Source organism: Barbus barbus (assembly GCF_936440315.1).
Source record: "Barbus barbus genome assembly, chromosome: 24".
Taxonomy (NCBI): domain Eukaryota; kingdom Metazoa; phylum Chordata; class Actinopteri; order Cypriniformes; family Cyprinidae; genus Barbus; species Barbus barbus.
Genome location: NC_136752.1, coordinates 2,443,672 through 2,463,420, shown reverse-complemented (window position 1 = coordinate 2,463,420; position 19,749 = coordinate 2,443,672). Strand labels below are relative to the sequence as shown.

At 39.9% G+C, this 19,749-nt stretch overlaps 1 protein-coding gene across 3 annotated transcripts in view; it reads right to left on the bottom strand.

Annotated features, from left to right (window-relative positions):
- Nucleotides 1–19,749, bottom strand: part of LOC306844072 (receptor-type tyrosine-protein phosphatase kappa) — a 185,958-nt gene that overhangs the window by 44,983 nt on the left and 121,226 nt on the right. For all 3 annotated transcript variants that reach the window (XM_079375948.1, XM_079375947.1, XM_079375949.1), the window contains exons 8-10: nt 6,794–7,093; nt 2,801–2,910; nt 2,361–2,562 (exon numbers count right to left, since the gene is read on the bottom strand). In XM_079375948.1, coding sequence (XP_079232074.1) covers nt 2,361–2,562; nt 2,801–2,910; nt 6,794–7,093 — 612 coding nt within the window. The remainder of the gene's footprint in view (nt 1–2,360; nt 2,563–2,800; nt 2,911–6,793; nt 7,094–19,749) is intronic.

The window sequence follows — 19,749 nt, the reverse complement described above, 5'->3', positions numbered from 1 at the left end:
GTACATTTACATTACATTTACATTTATTCATTTAGCTGACGCTTTTATCCAAAGCGACTTACAATTGCTATATATGTCAGAGGTCGCACGCCTCTGGAGCAACTAGGGGTTAAGTGTCTTGCTCAGGGACACATTGATGTCTCACAGTGGATTCGAACCCGGGTCTCTCACACCAAAGGCATGTGTCTTATCCACTACGCAACCCCCCATCTTTCTTGGGAACCAGAAAATACCGGCTGTAATAGCCTGACTCTCTGTCTGGCAGGGGAACATGTTCTGTGGCCCCTTTGTCAAGCAGAGCTTGCAATTCCTGTGTCAACAAATACACTCGTTCCGGTTTCACGGAAGTGGAGACCACGCCGTTGAAACGCATAGGCCGATATGCAAACGGAATCCTGTAGCCTTACTCTACAGTCCTTTCTACCCACGGAGAGATATTTGGCAGTAGTTTCCACGCTGCCAGCTTCTCTGAAAGGGGCACTAGTTTTGACACTTCGCTTTGATGGGGGGATGTTAGATGTGCGGTGTCCTGAAACGTGGCAGGAAGCAACCGAACACGTAACATTTCGCTGGAGACCGCTGCTCCCCGAAACACCAGTGGCGACGGAGATTGAACAACGGTCTCCTGAGGGTGCCATGAAGGAGTCTTTATTCTCTGTTGTAACTTTTCGCGCCCCTCCCAGGGGGGGGCACACCCCCGTAGTCCTGGGCGCGCAAGCCTCAGGACTTTTTCTTGGAGGAGATGATGCTCCTCGGGTCCGGTCTCTTTGAGGCGCACTGTGAAGCGCGGCGAGCCGCACCCCAGTCTCTACGAGTCTCTACAGTCTCTCTTTTTGTGCTTCACGCCTCAAAGGAACTGGACCTGGTCGGGACCGGGTGTCCGACAGTCCCGACTCTTGAGCACGGTGGGGAAGAAACCTCACAAACGCCTCCTCATAGCGTTTTGCCTCCCAGAACCTAGTGGCGACGGTGTTAACGGCGTCGCCAAATAGGCCGGAAAGGCAAGATGGGGGCATCAAGGAGGAAAGCGCGGTCTTTGTCCCTGATGCCCGTGAGGTTGAGCCACAGATGTCTCTCCGCGGAATGATCCGGCGAGAGCGTGAGAGAAAGGGGCGAGTCCATCTTACGCGCCTCAGCCAGATCAACACACGATCCCCACGAGCTTCTAAAGAAGGCGAGGCGCGTGCAAAGCACTTTGATCGAAAGGAGATCGCAGTGCTCGCACTCGCCTTCGAGCCCGAGGATCGCGTGCTCTTCCCCCAAACACTCAAAACAGAAAGCATGGAGATCTTCATCAGAGAGCTGCCTCTGACAAGGAGGTAAACATCTCCTCTCGTGATCTGCCATAATGAGTAGTTATATTTATTTATTTATTTTTTTATCTACTCGCTTTCTGCTTTACTTTTTTTCTTTTTCTCTTTTCACTTTAAGCGTGCTTACACACACACACAATGCGGTCCTTGAAGACAAAAGACCTGAGGATGTTTCCGCGTTACATCTATTTATAACCTCCAGGTGTTCGTAATCGAGTGACGTCACCTAACCGAGGTTAGATAAGCCAAAGTTTGGCATGTTTGACACACGTGCTTCAACAACCGGTCGAACAAAGAATGTTCCCAATAGCGCTTTAAGCGCAGCATCGAGAGTAGCCTTTGATAAGGGAACATCAAGAGTGGACGTAAATCGATGAAAAGTTATTCAAATACATACTGATTACACAACAAAATATACTCAAACTATCGTTCAAAAGTTTAGGGTCAGTATTGAATGAATACTAATGAGCATTAATGCATTAAAAAGATTTTTAAAAAAAACTTTAATGTTGCAAAATATTTCGGTTACACTTTACTTTGTTAGTCCACCTTAGACATTCTACTAACAATAAGTAACTTTGTAACTACATGTGAACTAATTCTCACTAATTTGTAACTACATGTCTACTAACTCTCAGTAGGGTAGGTTTAGGGTTAGTAGAATAAGTTGACATATACTTGCAAAGTTTCTCATAGTCAGTATGTTGTATGTTGTGGACCCAACAAAATAAAGTGTTAGAAGATATTAAGCAGACAGTCTACTAATACTCTAATGACTACTAGCTGACATGTAGCTGCAAAGTTACTCATAGTAGAATGTCTAAAGCGGACTATCGAAATAAAGTGTTACCAATATTTCAATTTTAAATAGAATCATGAAGAAGCATGAGCAAACGCAAAGATTCATTTTTCTGTCACCTTTTCCCACACCAACAGATACTCTCAGTCATAATAGTTGAAATTCTCATGGTATAATGTAGTGACTAAAGATATGAGATACTGACTTCAGATCAGATCAGATTTGATGTAACATGAGCTTATGCATACCTGATATGTTGGTGGTGACGTTGAGTGTGGTTGGGGGTCCGTATCCCTTGCTGGTACTGGCCTGGATCAGGAACTGGTAGGTGGTTCCTGGATGCAGCTGTGTGAAGTTGTGACGCGACGTGTTCCATGGTATTGACACCAGAACAGGCGGCCGCAGCAACGGCACTGACGGGTCGAACGAATGCACGCTACTGTAGCTGATCTGGAGACAGCAGACACCCAGAAAACAAGACAACATTGCTAAAACATCAATTTCTAATTCAAATGCATTATATATTGGAGGATGGTTTCTTTATTTTCAGTTCTTCCACAGAAAACACAAACTTCTATGTACAAACGGTGCAAGAGAGTGTGTGCTTTTATTACATGAGCCTTCAGGTTTGTACACAAGCACTCAAATCTGACACAGTGGAATTGGAATGAGACACTCGCAGCATTACCTCATACTGGGTTATAATGCCGTTGGGCTCCAGAGGCTCTTTCCACTGCAGTGAGATCTTATCCTCCGATGGAGTCGCTCTCACAAACTCCTTGGGAACCGGACCGGGCACTACAGCACAAACAGACACAGACAAGGAGAGAAATGAACTCAACAAGCACTAAAAGCAAGCAGAACCGGCTTCAGCGAGAGAATAGCATTGGCCGGTCTTATTGAAAGCTTTACCTCAGTGGAAAATTTACTGCCGGATTTTTAGCTAGAAACTGATATGTGTTTATGATGACCGGTCATGATCCCAATATATGAGCAGAGTGGCTGATGGGTAAAATGAGGCTGATATACAGCACCAGGGGCATCACTAGACCCTTTTTACTAGTACATGAGTTGTGCCCCAATAAAACATTACTGATAAATCCTTATCTGACAATGAAGATTACTGTATACAAACACTGATAATATTTCAGCAATCATGTTATGCATGTTTTTTTTAGCTGTTAGAAGCTTGTGATTCACAATTGAGTCAATATTGATGTAACTGGTCACATCAGTTTGTAAAAAAGGTCTGAAACTGTTCATGATTCAGTTTGATTCTTTCAATCAGTTCAACTCACGGACAATCATTTCTTACACTGAAATAGTAATGGAATACTTTATAAGACAAAAAAAGGAGGATGAGGTGGATATTCACCTACAATCCATTGTTGCTAACTAACGACCCTATATTGCAGGTAAAGACAATTTATATCCACATATCCATAACAGTATCAGAAAGAAAAGAGTATACATATGGGGGAAATGTACAGTAGCAGTGTGTCTGGAAAACTTGACTGATTCTCATGATCCCTAAAACTTTCTGGTGCAAAGGCTCCACGAGTCAAATTAGTTTTGATGACACATAAATTGCGCCTACATGTGAATTTCTTTGCATAAGAAATATTAAATGTGGGCACAACATTAATTCTGTACCTGACTGTGATAATGTGCACGTTCGCTATAAATCATTCTGCGGGATAAAAAGGCCATCAACACAACACAAAAGAAATGGGCAGGAGTGACGGTACTCTGGTAGGAGTGTGTCATCTCAACAAAACAAGAAAATGTTAGCTTAAAAAGTCATTTGCATATGCACAGATGAAAGCAAACGGTGTTCCTGTTAGCGGCGCACACCTAAACCTGGCTTTGCCGGCATTCAGCCCATGGAGCCGCTGACGGTGGCCTTTATTGTGCAGCGACGCTATTCACGTCAAGTCGCCTGACAAAAAAAGTTGTGCAAGCGATGTGCATGTCCCAGATGTGTCAAGAAATCACAGAAGCATCTTCACAGCATCTAACCCACTTATGACTGTCAGGTGCGCTCGTGTTCGATTGTTCAATATATTCCTGCCTTTATCCTTATTTGAATTATTTGCCTCACTCATCTCATCCTCTGAATAAAAAAGTTATATTTATACATTCTTGACACGTCTTGATCTGTTTCTCCACGAGAGAGATGCTACACAAAGAGGCTTTAACTGTCAGTGTAATCATGTAAACATTTTAAATGGGCCAATGCTGCACTTGATCTTTTGGATATATCGTCAGTCACCTGATTTTACAACACTTCAGCAGATCCGTGTGTTTCTGGGTGAGATGTGAGATCTATACTACAGTATATGGATAAAAGTATTGGGACACCTGGCACCAACTGGGACTTTAATGTCATCGCATTTTAAACACATAGACATTAATATGGAGATGGTCCCCCCCTTTAGCAGCTATAATAGCTTCCACTCTTCTGGGAATGCTTTCCGCATTTGGAGTGTATATCACTGTCCAAAATGTCTTGGTAAGAAACTGAAAGTAAGGGGTCCAGAAAAAAACCCTATACCATTATAATGCCTCATCCAACAAAATTTACTCGCCATCAGACTGCCAAGCACAGAACAGGTTTGCGATATCTAGACGTTTGCTTTCGCTGCCCCTCCAATCATTGATCTTGATGGCTCACCTCAGTATGGAGGAAAGCGAGAGAGGGCAAAATGAATTCATGTCAGACTCCCTTATGCCTGAGCACTTATCTGTGGACCGACAGCGTGCTGAGAAACTCAACTAGCCACAACAGAGTCCAGAGCCACGTCACACTCTTCATGCTATCATACAGTGAGAATCAGTGATCATCTGCCCTACACAGCTGCACAGAAGGACTTGGCACATTAACACTATATGGAAAAGAGCAAGTCAGCACACCTGGACCCGCAATTACAGCACAATCACATGACACACCAAATACATCTGTACCAAGTCATTCTAGGTCAGTGGTTTTCAACCCAGGGTCCACTAGGGGCCCTCAGCAAGCTTACACGGTGACTTAAAATGATTTAAAATAAGATAAAATAAGCTCATTAAAATTAAGATACTTCTTATTTTAAGGCAAGACGCTACATGCAAACCATTGTTTTTCATGCACTGGTCATTTTGAGATTTTGGACTATTTTGTTTCTATAACATGCCTTTATTTAGGCTATATTCACACTGTTTGTGCTTTGGATTGACAACCATATATATGTACGGGTGTGAGTTTCGAAATGCAGTTTACAAGAGTCTCAAATACTGTCTGTAAGAACGTGCAACGGAAGTCATAGACACATTCCATTCATGACTATTAGACTATTGGATTTGTGATATTAGTCAAAATGTTTACCCTTTTCACCTGCAGTGTCTTTTGAGTCTTGACCCATATGTCTCTGAATGACAAATGTTCAACAGATGACAGAGGTGAAACAGTGGATCTGAAACATTTGAATTCTCCACTGTAATGCGATATCATGCACAACAGAGCACAGTTATTGGACATAGAGCTAATTTTCAAGAATAATGTACAGAAATGCTCAAAAACCGATGCCGCAGGCCTGTACTTCCCAGCTTTAAGTTAATGCATTTACCTCATATATTAGTAATTTTGGTTTTGAAACCTAAAGAATGAAACGGCTGAGAAAAATAACCAGTTTCCTCTTAATAAAAAACATAATGAGCAACAACACCGTTTTCAATTTTTTGCAACCTGTATACAGCGGGTAAAATAAGTATTGACCACGTCACCATTTTTTTCAGTAAATATATTTCTAAAGGTGCAGTTGACTTGAAATTTTCGGTAACAACCCAAGTAATTTATACATGCAAAAAAACTACACAAATAAGTTAAGAAATTAAGTTATGTGTGATAAAATGAAATCACACGGAGAAAAAGTATTGAACACATGAAGAAAGATAGGTGCAAAAAGGCATGGAAAGCCAAAACACCAGCTGAAATCTATCAGTAATTAGAAAGCAATCCTGCCCCTAGTCAGTGGAAATTAATTGTACCAGGATGATGAAGATGAAACACAGGTGACAATGATCCCAAACACAGCCAAGGAAAATCTTGATTGGTTTCAGAGAAAGAAAATAAAGCTGCTAGAATGGCCAACCAATCACCTGACATGAATCCAATAGAAAATAAGAACTAAATGTCAGAGTTCATAGAAGAGGCCCACAGAACCTTCAAGATTTGAAGACAAAATCACACCTGAGTAATGCATGCCACTAGTTTTCTCCTACCAGAGGCGTCTTGAAGCTGTCATTACCAACAAAGGCTTTTGTACAAAGTCTTAAATACATTTCAGTAGTTCAATACTTTTTCTCTGGGTCATTCCATTTATTACACATAACTTAATTTCTGAACTTCTGAATTTCTGTTTTTTTCTTTTTATGTATGGATTACTTGGGTTGTTATCGACATCTGGTGACACCAGACATCAACAGCACCTTTAGAACTATATTTACTGAGAAAAATGTTGACGTGATCAATACTTCTTTTACCCGCTGTATATCTATTAACATCTTGCATTCATTTGTATTCTATAAAATTCTAAAATGTAATTATTTAAATTTGAATAATTATTTGAATTAATTATTTTAAAGTAGTAATACTGTTGGGGTCAAAAAGGGTAGGGAAGTGTGAGCTACAATCTCGTACCATCCTCCTCCGTCTGGATCACGGTCTCGTCGCTCTCTTTGCGTCCCTCTGGGTTGGTGAGGATCATCTTCAGGCTGACGTTGGTGTTGGGCGGCAGGTTGCCCACCACGTGTCGGGGGGCTTTGGGGTCCATCTCCAGGCAGTCGGCTTTGCTCTGGTTGGATTTGTGGTAGTGGTAGCAGATGGTGACGTTGAAAGTGTGGCAGCGGGTGATGTTGTAGCCCAGCGACTCCCAGTCCACAGCGATGAAGCGCGCCTGCGTCTCTGCGATCTTCAGACTCTTGGGGGTCCGCATGGGTTCTGAGAGAGAAGACGAGAGATGGGTTACACTAGCAGACACTATTCACACTCGGCGGGACTCTGAAACACGTTCACATATCAGGAAGAGAACTGCATGTACTTTTCTGATTCACAAATACAACTCATTGTTAAAATGCAATTCAGAAGTTGTCCTGGAGGCAAATAAAAGCATGATGATGTGATACAGACACATTCATTTATTTAGATTTGTTCCACAATTGCTTGCAATATCAGCTCATCTCACTCCACTTTTTGTTATGACAGAGATCTGAATGTCAGTTGTGGACATTCCATGACATTTTATGTAGACATCATAGAAAGTCAGAAAGTTTTATTGCCACCCAAATTATTAAAACGATCCAAAGGCATGTTATAGATCTCATAAACCAATCATTCGTGTTTATTTTTTTTCACCTTTCATTTTTCTAACTCATAGTCCTGTCCTGTGAAACATCTTCTCTGCTTACATTTGCAGATTTTCTCCAATCATTTAGTTCTCTTAAACGTTAACACATTCAGATCTGCTTGCATCCAATCAACAACCGATGCATAAACCCAAATATTTTTGATAATCTGTTCAGATGCATGTTTCATAGCAACTTTTAAATACTGAAAAAACACCATTTCATCACCTTTATGACAGGATTCATAGAGATGTCTTGTTTAGTTTTACCCTAAACAATGGTTGTCAGTTACAAATTTCTCTTTCTGATGTTTAAATTAAAAAAAGGCCGCAGTGAAAAGCGAGAGTGAACTGGTTTGAGGGGCGCGAGAGAGATACAGAAGTGCTGTGAAAGCAAATGAGGCACCTGTGGAGCAGATAAAGGCTCCTTCATACACACACACACACACACAGATGCAGACATTTGAAGCATCTCTAAACTAGCCAATGCATCAGTGAGAGAAAGGTTTCTTATAAAGTCTTCCCATAATGCATCAGTGCAGCACTCCAAGATGGCTTGTAATTAATGTAACAAGAGTAGTTCACCTGTGCCAAACACTTCATCAGTGTCATTACTGCACAAACACACACAATGCATCATTCAACACACATGTAGCGGGGAATGCATGAGGCACGTCTTCTCTCTGGTTGGTTATGACTGAATGTCCAGTACGCTTTGACCCTAACATTATTCTTTGACTTAACCTTAACTCTAACTAAAATGTAACCATCGTGTACAGTCATAAATCAGGAAACCTCTCAATAAAGTCCAGCCTCTCTTTGACCTGATAGTCAGGCAGGACTGAGCAGAGGTGTGTGAAGTCAGAGACCAGATGTCAAAACCCTCAATCTAGTATTGAGCTGTTGTTACACATGGAAGCACACACACGTCAATGCACATGTCTTTTCTGTCACAGTAACTATGTATTTTCATGCAGTTTGCTTCAAATGTCTTAAGCATTAAACCAGATGTGCTATTAATCAGATAACAGAAAATGTCTGCTATTGTGCCGCTTGTGGCAACTCTGAGAGTATAATGCATATTTTGTGTTTTGCATTACATTGCATTTGGGAAAAATCTCTGAAATGTAACAACTGAAATCATTCTCTAGCTAGAAGCTATATGCATCCACATGTTTGTGTAGAGTATGTTCTCTACTTTGTATTTGTATTTATTCACATAGCACTTTTCATAGTATAGTTTCAAAGCAGCTTTACAGAAAGTCATACTGTTATGCCTTAGTACTTGCTACATGACTGCTCATCAACAATATAACATCAAATACCAATAGAAGTTTAAATTTTATATTAAAGTATTTAAAATATTCCATTATTATTAGATATGCATTTAATTATTTGATACAATTCTATATACTAGGCTATACAAGGATAAAACAGCATGTAGTGATACAACAGATGCAGACATGCGTTGAAATGGTCAATTACATTGTGGAGTTGACCAGTAATTATACACACATGAATGCCGTTGTTGACCAATCACACTCATCTGTTCTCGAAAGCCATGTAAACATGAAAAACAATGCAAGTAGGGCATCAAATGAAAGCCAGTGGCAGGTGAGAGAACGTGATGCAAGAAGAGAAAACTCTGGGGAAGAACAGAAGCAGAAAGCCAGATCAGCGGGTGGCATGTGAACTGAGCCACGCTGAGGGCAGAAGACTAAATGAAACGGAGAAAGGAAGTACATGTAGCACGTCCTGGGTGGTGGAGAGTCTCCCACACACACACACACACACACTAGCTCAGGAGAACCTGTGCATGTAGTCTAATGAAAATGAGATGCTCTGAATACAGATGAGGGACTTGTTAACACAGAACAGTGATTGGCTGTTTGCTCTGAGCTTATTAATAACAAAGCTTTTCCCATCATCCCTTTGGGTGACACTTTCTCTCTGACTCATGATTGTCATGAATCTTCAGGAAAACAAAGAAAACAAGACTTTGGCCTGATGATAGAAAGTACGCAAAGCGGTTTCTGTTCTGTTATTACAGCTGGTGCACTGTCAGGTCGAGGAAGACCTGTATCATTAGGCACATTTAGCATCAATGTCCAAAAGCAAGAACTCAAGATGTGTTCTACATATAAAAACCAAACAAACACAAACACAGGAGTCCCAAGACGAGCTTTCAAAGCTTCAACTTCCTTTCATTTGATGCTCTCAACAACAGCTCATCAAATCACTGCGCAGAGAAGCCATTTCAAACAAAAGGTGTTTTTATGTGACATGTAATTGGGTTTTTAGGTGTCCAGTAAGGCTAGTGAACGGAGTTTCCGAAATCGGCAAATGTGGGTGTTGGATCAGACTCTGCTGTAGACCACAAACAACTAAACTTGCACATTCTGAATGACAAGTAGGAGTAGGAGAATACAGTATGGTGGATGTTTTTAGAAAGCGAAGTAATTCATTAGAATTGCACCTGTTGTCCTTTTTTCATTCAGCCTTTGCTCATTTTTCTTCTCCATTCAAAACAAAGACGACATAAATGCTTCCAAATTGAGCTTTATTATTTACCCCCAATTTGCATCAGCAGAAAGTGTCTATTACACATTCTTCCTAAATATTCTCGGGTACATTTGCCCTTCTAATTTTACTATTTTCGTGTCCCTTACTGTTGCATTTAGTGATTCAGTAACCTGATGCAAAAGCTAGTGTTTTTTGTTTTTAGCACAATGATAAACTGCATTTGAAGTAATTTGTTCACACTTTAGTTTGGGGACCAACTCTCATTACTCAAACTATGACTTTTGCCTCAATAAACTCCTAATTTGCTGCTTTTTAATAGTTAGTGCGGTAGCTGTTAAGTTTAGGTATTGGGTAGGATTAGGGATGTAGAATATCCTCATGCAAAATAAGGTATTAATATGTGCTTTATAAGTAGCCACTATGCTAATAATAGGCCTATACATGCTAATAAGCAACTAACTAAAAGTGAGAATTGGTCACTAAACCAAAGTGTTGCCGGTCATTTATTTTTAAAATCAACAGGTTCATCAGTGAAAGAACCAACACTCTAAAAGCGCAGCTGTAACTGCTATTGCGAGGTCAATTAAAAGATATTTCTGATAGTAATAGTCTTGAAATGTATTGTTGAAGATGTCCGATTTGTTCCCAAGCTTTGATGGCTGTAGGTGCGATGAATTTAGAAAAACTATTTATCTCAGACAGTCTGTCTTGTTACTCGCACACTAAAAAGCCTGGAAATTCACTTGATTGTGTTTGATGTCAGGCTTCTGGCATCTGAATGTGAGAAAGAGACAGGCAGCCAGACAGAAAAGTCTCCCCGAGGTTTTCATTTGGAGCTGTGCCACCGGTGACCCTGCAAGATGACAAAACATTTGTCAGGACTTACTTACGCCGGCCCCTCATTGCCTCCGCCTCAGAGCGGAGGTCAGACGCAATAGAGGAAGAGAGCGGCGGGAGACACCTGTTGACCTCTCCATTCTCCCTCACACATCTAATAACAGCCCTCGTCCTCTCATACTCTCACCTCCCTCGCAGCCAACACGCTTATTCACAAATAATGGAGGAAAACACAATCAGAGAGAGAGGAGGAACAAGACGGAAGAAGCTAAATGTAATAAAGCTAAAGATGCGTCTCTAGGGCCGATTCGGCTCCAAACAAGTCATTATGTAAGTGTCAGTCATCGCAGGGAGGGCTTGTACGTCTCGTATCCTTCTCTGCTGAATCACAGACAAAACCGACACTTAGAATACAAAACACAGAGAATGCAATCACACACAGCGCTCATTAAAACACACTCATTATTCTCCAATCTTCTGCTAATCCTAATGTTTTTTTTTTCTTCTGGGTGCTCTACTGATCTTTTCTGATGATTAAATGCATGTATCTACAGCTGTGATTGTATTAGATGAAGACAAACACTCTCCAATCGATCGGCCGTGCGCCCAAGCACCAATCCTGATGTTTATTCTATTAAATGAGATTTTTTCATCAGGATTACAGCAGCTGTACACTGTCCGTACATACAGAATCCTAATAAAACAGTAAAGCGGGAGAGGCTGCAGCGGGCGGCACGACCCCAGTCTGATGTCACGCTAAGAGCCGGTTTATTTCATGGATTTGCTTTCATTATTTCTGCTGTAAATTCCACCCCAAAGTGTTTTAGATATAAAAGGGATCATGTGGTAATGTCTAATTTGTATATGCATATTTACATTTTAAAGTAAAATGCTAAAAAGTGAAAGATGCTTCGTCTCATTTGATTATTTTCAGTTATTTGGAACATGATGGACATAAACTAAAAGAGCAGATTCACAAACAATTATTATTATCTCAAATGTGGCTGCAAATGCAATTCAGAATCTAAATCAGAAGTTTTATAAAACTACTTTTAAGTCGGTCAGTGTTGTGTGAGTTACGGTAAAAACGTAATTAATGACTAGCTACTGATTACATCTTCAACCATGTAATTAGATAACTGTACTAATACTCTCAAAAACGTATTGCATTACTTATTACTTTCTAAATCTCATGTCAACCTCGACCATCTGAACAATACAAGGACAGACATGAAATTGCTTTCTTAATTCTTTCAAATAAATATTACATTACATTAAAACAAACATTTTAACATTAGATCTTACATTTTGATGTTAAATCCTCTATTAGTTTATAAAGAATTTTCTATAATCTGTATAGTGCAGTTATATTACAGAAGTAACTGTGATTAAATTACAAAAAGAGTAATCCCTTACCTTACTTTTCAAGGGAAAGTAATCAAATTACTGTAATTAATTACTTAGCAATGCATTACACCTAACATTGATGTCAATTACTAAATTACCCACTTCTTGTTATGTGTACACAACAGCCAATCAGTGATTTGGGGCACATGCACACTCTAAAAACCTTCAAAACGGAGGAAAAGAAAGCATCTCGTGGCTCTTAGAAAGCTCTCGATGGCGATTATATGATTGTGGATCTCTTAAACACGAGGGGGCGGGACAACGCTCCTGTCGCCGTGGCGATAAGGAGATGTCACTCACTGTTGAGTAAAACCCACGAGAGAGGAAATTTATATGCATCCAATTCACACCCACGACCCGTGATCAATTCAGCCTGGCTGGAAAAAAGCGTGAATTTAAGTGGCGAGCTGAAGGCTGATAGATCCCTGACATCCGCCATCAGTTTAGATGTCAAGCAAGCAATAAAACGTAGTGGTGAACAGCAATGAATTGCTCTGATTTGGCACGGCCCATCAAACCCAGAACCACACACACTCTCGCACACACAGATAACATTTTTCCTGCCAACAATTACTAGCCTCCCTCTTCCTGTCTCTCTGAGCCAGGATCAATACGAGTGGAGAGCTGCATTAAGTTGCTAGATTAAAGCATTACTCCTCTGTAATAAAGCTTTATTGATCAGCCACTCCATGATCAAATCCGAACACACTTCCCTCAGACACGTCCACACCTCACACCGCCCGCGTCCGCCGGCCGGGATCTCTGCACTTCGCAGGAAGTAGCAGGGCTTTTGGACGGTGTCTCAAAACACACACTTTCTGTCTGTCCTATGCACTGGAGGAAAACAGCAAGCTGTGTTAATATGGAGGAATTTTCCAAATTCATTTTTCAGAGCTGTCTTCACCGTGTTTTCAATCAAGCATTTTAGGGTTAAAAGAAATGTATGTAATTTAATGGATAAAGTCCTGGCAGAAAATGACTAGTACCTTTTCCATGTTTTCTTCATCTTACACCTGTCTCAAATTAGTAATAAATTGATAATTATTCAGTGGAAACTTTGGTGACTCAAGAAAACTGGCTATGAAATTGAATCTACATCATTTCATAAAAAAATGGGGTAATGCAATTGCTTTTTTGTTTCAAACATTAAACCATAGAGCTTTTATTTTGGTTGAAAAAACACAGGGATTATATATTTATATGATTACAACATAGTCTGTGCTATTTGATAATCAGGCTAAACTGTTGCCAAGTATTGTTCAAATAATAATAATAATAATAATAAAAAGTTTGATGCTTGATGAAAAGTTTTAATGCTTGGCGAGTGTTTGGAAATTCCAATATTTGTGACAAATGTCTAATATTTGATCTTTCTTCTGTCTAGAAACAAACAGTCTGTTTGTAAAGTATATGCTGAATGCCATGCATAAATGACGGCTGTGGGCTGGAACACAATAAATCAGAGCATATATTATCTGTCCTGCTGTGGATGAAAGGAATACCATTGTTTTACTGCTGTATGTTTGTTGTGAAGACAATGCAACAGAAGTCTATTTTGTTTGTTTTATGCAGCGGTGGTCAGTCTGTCTTTCCAATCACATTCAATTTAGCCTGCAAACTCACATTGTTTCTCTGTCGCACTGTAGATTCAGCAACGGCACACTGCATGTTTACCAGAGATCTTCTCTACCTAGTACACACTACAAAAACTCCTACCTCCAACCAACAAACCCAACGCAGAGTGACATTTCAAGACAGCAAAGAGCGAAGCCATTGATTTCATTAGCAAGCGTTATTGTTTCCCATGAGGCAGTGCTTTGTGTCATTTCACAATGCATCAGTGTCTGTGGACACACACACACACACACATTTACATAGAGGCTGTGGTTGTAAGGTGGGTCAGTCCGGCAGCACAGATCAATGGTAATCTCATTCACAATGACTTCTCAATGGCACAGCTATACCTGATGAATAGACTCATCGATTTGCTGTTGTTCTGCCACTTCACGCAGGTGAAAACACATCGCCTCTTTTTGAATTAGTCTGTATGGGAGGAAAATTATTCCCAACGTGGAGTGGAGCGTCGGCTCAGACGTCTCTTCTGAAGAAAGTGTGAGTGGTGTTCATCTACATACACCGTAACGCCATGCTGTTGGGATTTTATCATCCACTAGGTGACGATAGTACATCTGATCACATAATATCAATCATAAGTTCATTCACAAACAGTGATGTCTCTGTTAAGGCTGTTTAAAACTGTAACTTCAAATACATGAGCAATAGTAACCGTGATGCTTGTCTTTTCAAACACGACTAATTGCTTTAGCAAAGAATATGACAGCAATAAGCCACAAAAGCCACAGTGTTTTCACTGTTCTTATTGATTCAGTGTGTTGGCTCACAGAGAGCTGCTTGGTTTGAAAGTGAGCTGTGCTTTATACATTCTTACGTTATTGTGATTAGACTATTTTTAGCATTTTTCACAGAATTGTTGCTAATGTGACTGCACCTTATACGAACACTACACAAGAAATCCAATAAGAGACAGCTATTTTTTAGGAACCTGTGATACTTTTTAAAGATTCTTTGATGAATATATATAAAAAAAAAACATTTATTCAAAATAGAAATATTTTGTAACAGTATATGGTATATATATTCAAAGGTTTGGGGGCAGTATTTTTTCTTCCTTTTTTTTCAATATATATATATATATATTTTTTACGCAAGGATGTAATAAATTGATAAGTGATAGTAAAGACATTGTTAGAAGCTTTAATCTCAGTGATATTAAAAATAACACTGTTGGCAATAAGAGCAATCATGATCTGAAACAAAAACTCCAAATCATATTGTTTATTGCTCAGAATATTGTTCCTTGTTCATAATTCATGATTTTTTATTGTCGTTTGGCAACACTCAGCAGATCAATAATCAAAGATCATTGTATACCCCAGCTGATGTTTGCTCTAAAGACAGTTTCCTCTTCCTCACGAATAATATCGCATCTGCTCTCTCTCAATTGTCTTTGTTCATAAAAGAAGTAGAAAGCAGGTGTGATCCTGCAGTCATTTAGCATTCAGTCTCTGAGCCACAGAGTGATACTTCACTTCCTTCAGATGCATCTGAAGATGGCTTTAACCCGCCAAACACGTCCTGCCACTACTTCAGAGTAAACGAGCGGCGATGAGCGAGAGCGCCTGTGTATAAACAAGAGCTTTACAGGGGCAACACTTGATCACAAAGGCAATTTATCCTCGACTCCACATAATGGAGCAATGAAAGAGAAAAGGGAAGAGAGAGAGACCAGAGTAATAGGAGGCATTTCATTTAATTGCTATAAATTGAAGGGTCAGGGAATGTGAATGTAATTCTGAAGGGCTGTTTATCGGCCCGGCGGATCTTCGAGCCGATATTGAAAAGCTCTCCCGCTGGAGAGGGAAGACGGGAGACGGACGGCTTTTCTCAAATGGAGCCATTCAAAACGCACTCGTTCGATGGCCTATTTGATCCCTCCTTATTCGTTTCATCGACGCACTTACTGCAACATATTTGGCCAACACAAAGACTGTCTGCCCACATACTTCCCATAATTCCATTACTCAGGGAGCCACACATGTCCAGCACAGTGTAATCACGGCTAAAGATCCAATACTGGTTAGCTTTAATTATGCTTTTACACCACAAGTGAGACTCCCTGTGGGCAGGAGGAAATAGAAAACGTCCGAGAGAGAGGTCTGTAATGGGCCGCGCTTCATAAATTTCAAGACAATCAATACAGCAGTCTGCTAATGGCGCAGACATGAGCTAAGAAACAAACACACACACACACACACACACACACACACACAGAGCAGACGCACACCTATCTGACAGTGTGCGCTCCTTAAAATATGACACTATCAGCTCTTTATTATCATCCGCAATTTGGCCGTTGTTTACGGTAGATGGACACGGCTCGTGTTTGGACGGTAAACTCTGACCGATGGGAATTAGCGCTCTGTTTCACTCGCCATGAGCTGGTTGTTGTTGTGGAAAACTGAATACTGCTTCCTTACAAATGTTGCGAGTGTGAATTAACAAAGAGAACAAGTGTGCTGTAGGGCTGCGCTGACAATATTGATTGATTTTAATCAATGAACTGAAATAGATTCTTAAACCCCAAGATCGATCTTGGTCTATGTTGTTTTCTGCTGATGCATAAATTAAATTTACTGAACATTATGGGATCCAATAATTGCAATAATCTTTGTGCTTTCTTACTTTTGATATGAAATAAAGTATCAGCTTTCAAGTTCTGTCAAATTTATTATAAAATACCAACAATAAATGTTGTTCTGACACTCTTTGGGCATGACCGATCGCTGTAGTGGCATCAGAAGAAACAGAACAACTTACTGAAATGAATCATGTCTCATGTAATCAACTAATCAGTGTTTCATAAACTTATGAACAATATGTAACGTAAACAGAGACATTCGATGTCCTACTCTAGTATCATCTAACTCTAGGCAGCTAAATATATGCAATATATTATATATTCATTATCTTTTTATTAGTCTGCATTATTTATTTAATGTCTGTTGTTTTGTATGTATTTAAGTTTTTATGACAGCCACTGTTTAAATGTTTTTCAAAAAATGAATTGCAGTCGAAACATAACTATATCATTAAAAAGTTATTTTTTTATATAAAAAGAGCATACAAATCAGCTGTTCGTAGTTTACAGTTTTAGTGCAGAGATATTGTTTTCCTTGAAAGACACTGACATACTCAGGGGCGTACTTAACCAATAGGCGAGGTAAGCGGCCGCTTAGGGCCCCGGGGAATCAGGGGGCCCACCGTCTGATATTCTTGGCAAATGCACCAGTATGTATTTGTGTTATGGAGAGCGTCAAATGTTCACTCACCACTCAAAACGGCGAGTTTTTGTCAAGTGTGGAGTTCTGTGAATCCTGTCATTATAACAACATGTAGATAAGATGTTGTTATAATGAAGAAGTAGAAGAAGTGAGTGACTGCTTTTAGTGATTATAGACGGAGCGCATTTTAAGCTGTTTTGACTGAACAGATATATTCACCTCAGTAAAGAAATTGTGTTTCAAGTCATGATTTTATTTGTCTTGATGTTTCAAAATGACTCTCTTGTGTGCTTTTCCTAGGCACGCCAGCGCGAACTACAAATGCAAATGAACTATAGCCTAAACTATAAACGTGTATAAATGCACGAATGCAATGACTGGACATTTTCGCTTAAAAGATTATATTTTCGATTTGTTTCTCGGCAAACCCTATCGTATGCCTTAAGAACACTTGGAATACAGAACAAGTTGCATGGGATTTTTTATGACATTTTAATCCTTTTTGTAAAAAGATTCATTAAATGGACAAGTGCAAGCATTTTTTTTTTATAAAGGCTAATGTCTTCTTATGTGATCCGAAAAAAATAAGGTGGCTTTAGAATAGCATCAGGATGACTAATTATTTAGACTACTTTAGTTGTGAAGGGGTAATAGTTATAATAAATAATAGTTATAGCTATAATGAGAGAGAGCTAGCGAGCAAAATAAGGGTTAGGCGTAAAAGAGCATATAGTGTGTTGGGGCCCCATACCTGAAATTTGCTTAGGGCCCCAAAACACTAAGTCCGCCCCTGGACATACTGTACCTGATATGTGACCCTGGACCACAAAACCAGTCATAAGGGTACATTTTTTAAATTTAGCTGAATAAATAATCTTTCCATTGACGTATGATTTGTTATGATAGGACAATATTTGGCTGAGATGCAATTATTTGAAAATCTTTAATCTGAGGGTGCAAAAAAATCAAAATATTGAGAAAATCGCCTTTAAAGTTGTTCAAATGAAGTTCTTAGCAATGCATATTACTAATCAAAAATGAAGTTTTGATATATTTTCAGTAGGCAATTTACAAAATATCTTCATGGAACATGATCTTTACTTAATATCCTAATGATTTTGGCATAAAAGACAAATCAATAATTTTGACCCATACAATGTATTGTTGGCTATTGCTACAAATATACCTGTGCTACTCATGACTGCTTTTGTGCTCCAGGGTCACATACATATCTGAATGAAACGATGTTGAATGAAATTAAATTGAATTGCAAGCTTGTGAATCAAAATTTCTATCTAATGATGAAATTGGTGTCAATAGCCAGCCCTAGCGTGCTGGATAGCTGGGCAGAGGACTCTTTTAGCGCTCCCATTCATCTCAATGGCAGTTGCTTGGCTGACGCAGGACCCCGGGGTGTTTGTGATTTGAAACTTGCACTCATTGACACTCAGTTCTGCAGTCAGGGAGTTTTGAGCCAATTTGAGCAGGGTTGGCCAAAGCTGCTTTAAAGATTACCAGCTCAAAGATTTTTTTATATATATAAAATCTCTCAGGGGCAAACTGGACCAAAGCGACCAGCCAAACCTTGACCTCTTGATGGAGCCATGGCTTAGCGCTTACGCCCACCTTCTCTTCCCATACTGAAAGGCTGATTTTTGAACTTCTAACTTTGAAAAGTGCATTAGAACAGCACTTGATGTTGATCTCTCTGCCCTTCTCTCCCCCTCATCTCCCGTCCTCTCAATAGAAGCGGCAAAATGGACAAAAATCTTGTTTTCTATATCAGATCATGTGAAGCATAAAGAAGAACCATCGTCTCAGACTCACGCCGTCTTCTAGAAAACAGCAGAACACGTGAGGAACGGGCGAACTGACCTTACCTGATAACCTTTTAACATCTCAGATGTTCTGCTCAAATCACTCTCCACGACAGCGTAAAGCAGCGTTTATCATCAGCCTTGACACTGACACCATATCAGAGAATAACTCTGCATTACATCCACCAGCACTCATCCTCTCAGCTCCCGCTTGATGGCAGCTGAATCGGCGTGCAAACACCTGTAAAGAGCCCAAACGAGGCTGACTCGAGGGATGAATACATAACGAACCCTCACCATCTGCTAATTACTGGAGTCCAATCAGCTCATCCGCTCGTCTTGCTGAGCAGAAGCTCGCGTCTGTTCATTACGCTGCAGTGTCCGTTCTGCCTGTGGGTCACCCAGAGGAACGAGCCATCACATCTCAACTCATTCCCCCAGTCATAAACCAGAGAAATAACAGAGACTTCTGCTGAAACCACCTGCTACTCAGACGCTTCCCCTGAGAAAAAGAGCCCATTCATCTCAGATCAGAGGAGATCTCAACAATGTCTCACACTGTGCTCAGAAAAACTCTTCCAAGATCAAGAGATCTGGACTGCTAGCCACACTGTTGTTTATTTACAGCTCTTACTAAATGTCAACTATGGATTTGTGTCTTTTCATTCATTTACATTTACATTTAGTCATTAAACAGACACTTTTATCCAAAGTGACTTATACAAATGAGCCAAAAGAACTAGTCCCGGTTAGTCAAATACAATACATGTTGCAAGGTTATTTATTTATTTATTAATTGTTATTATT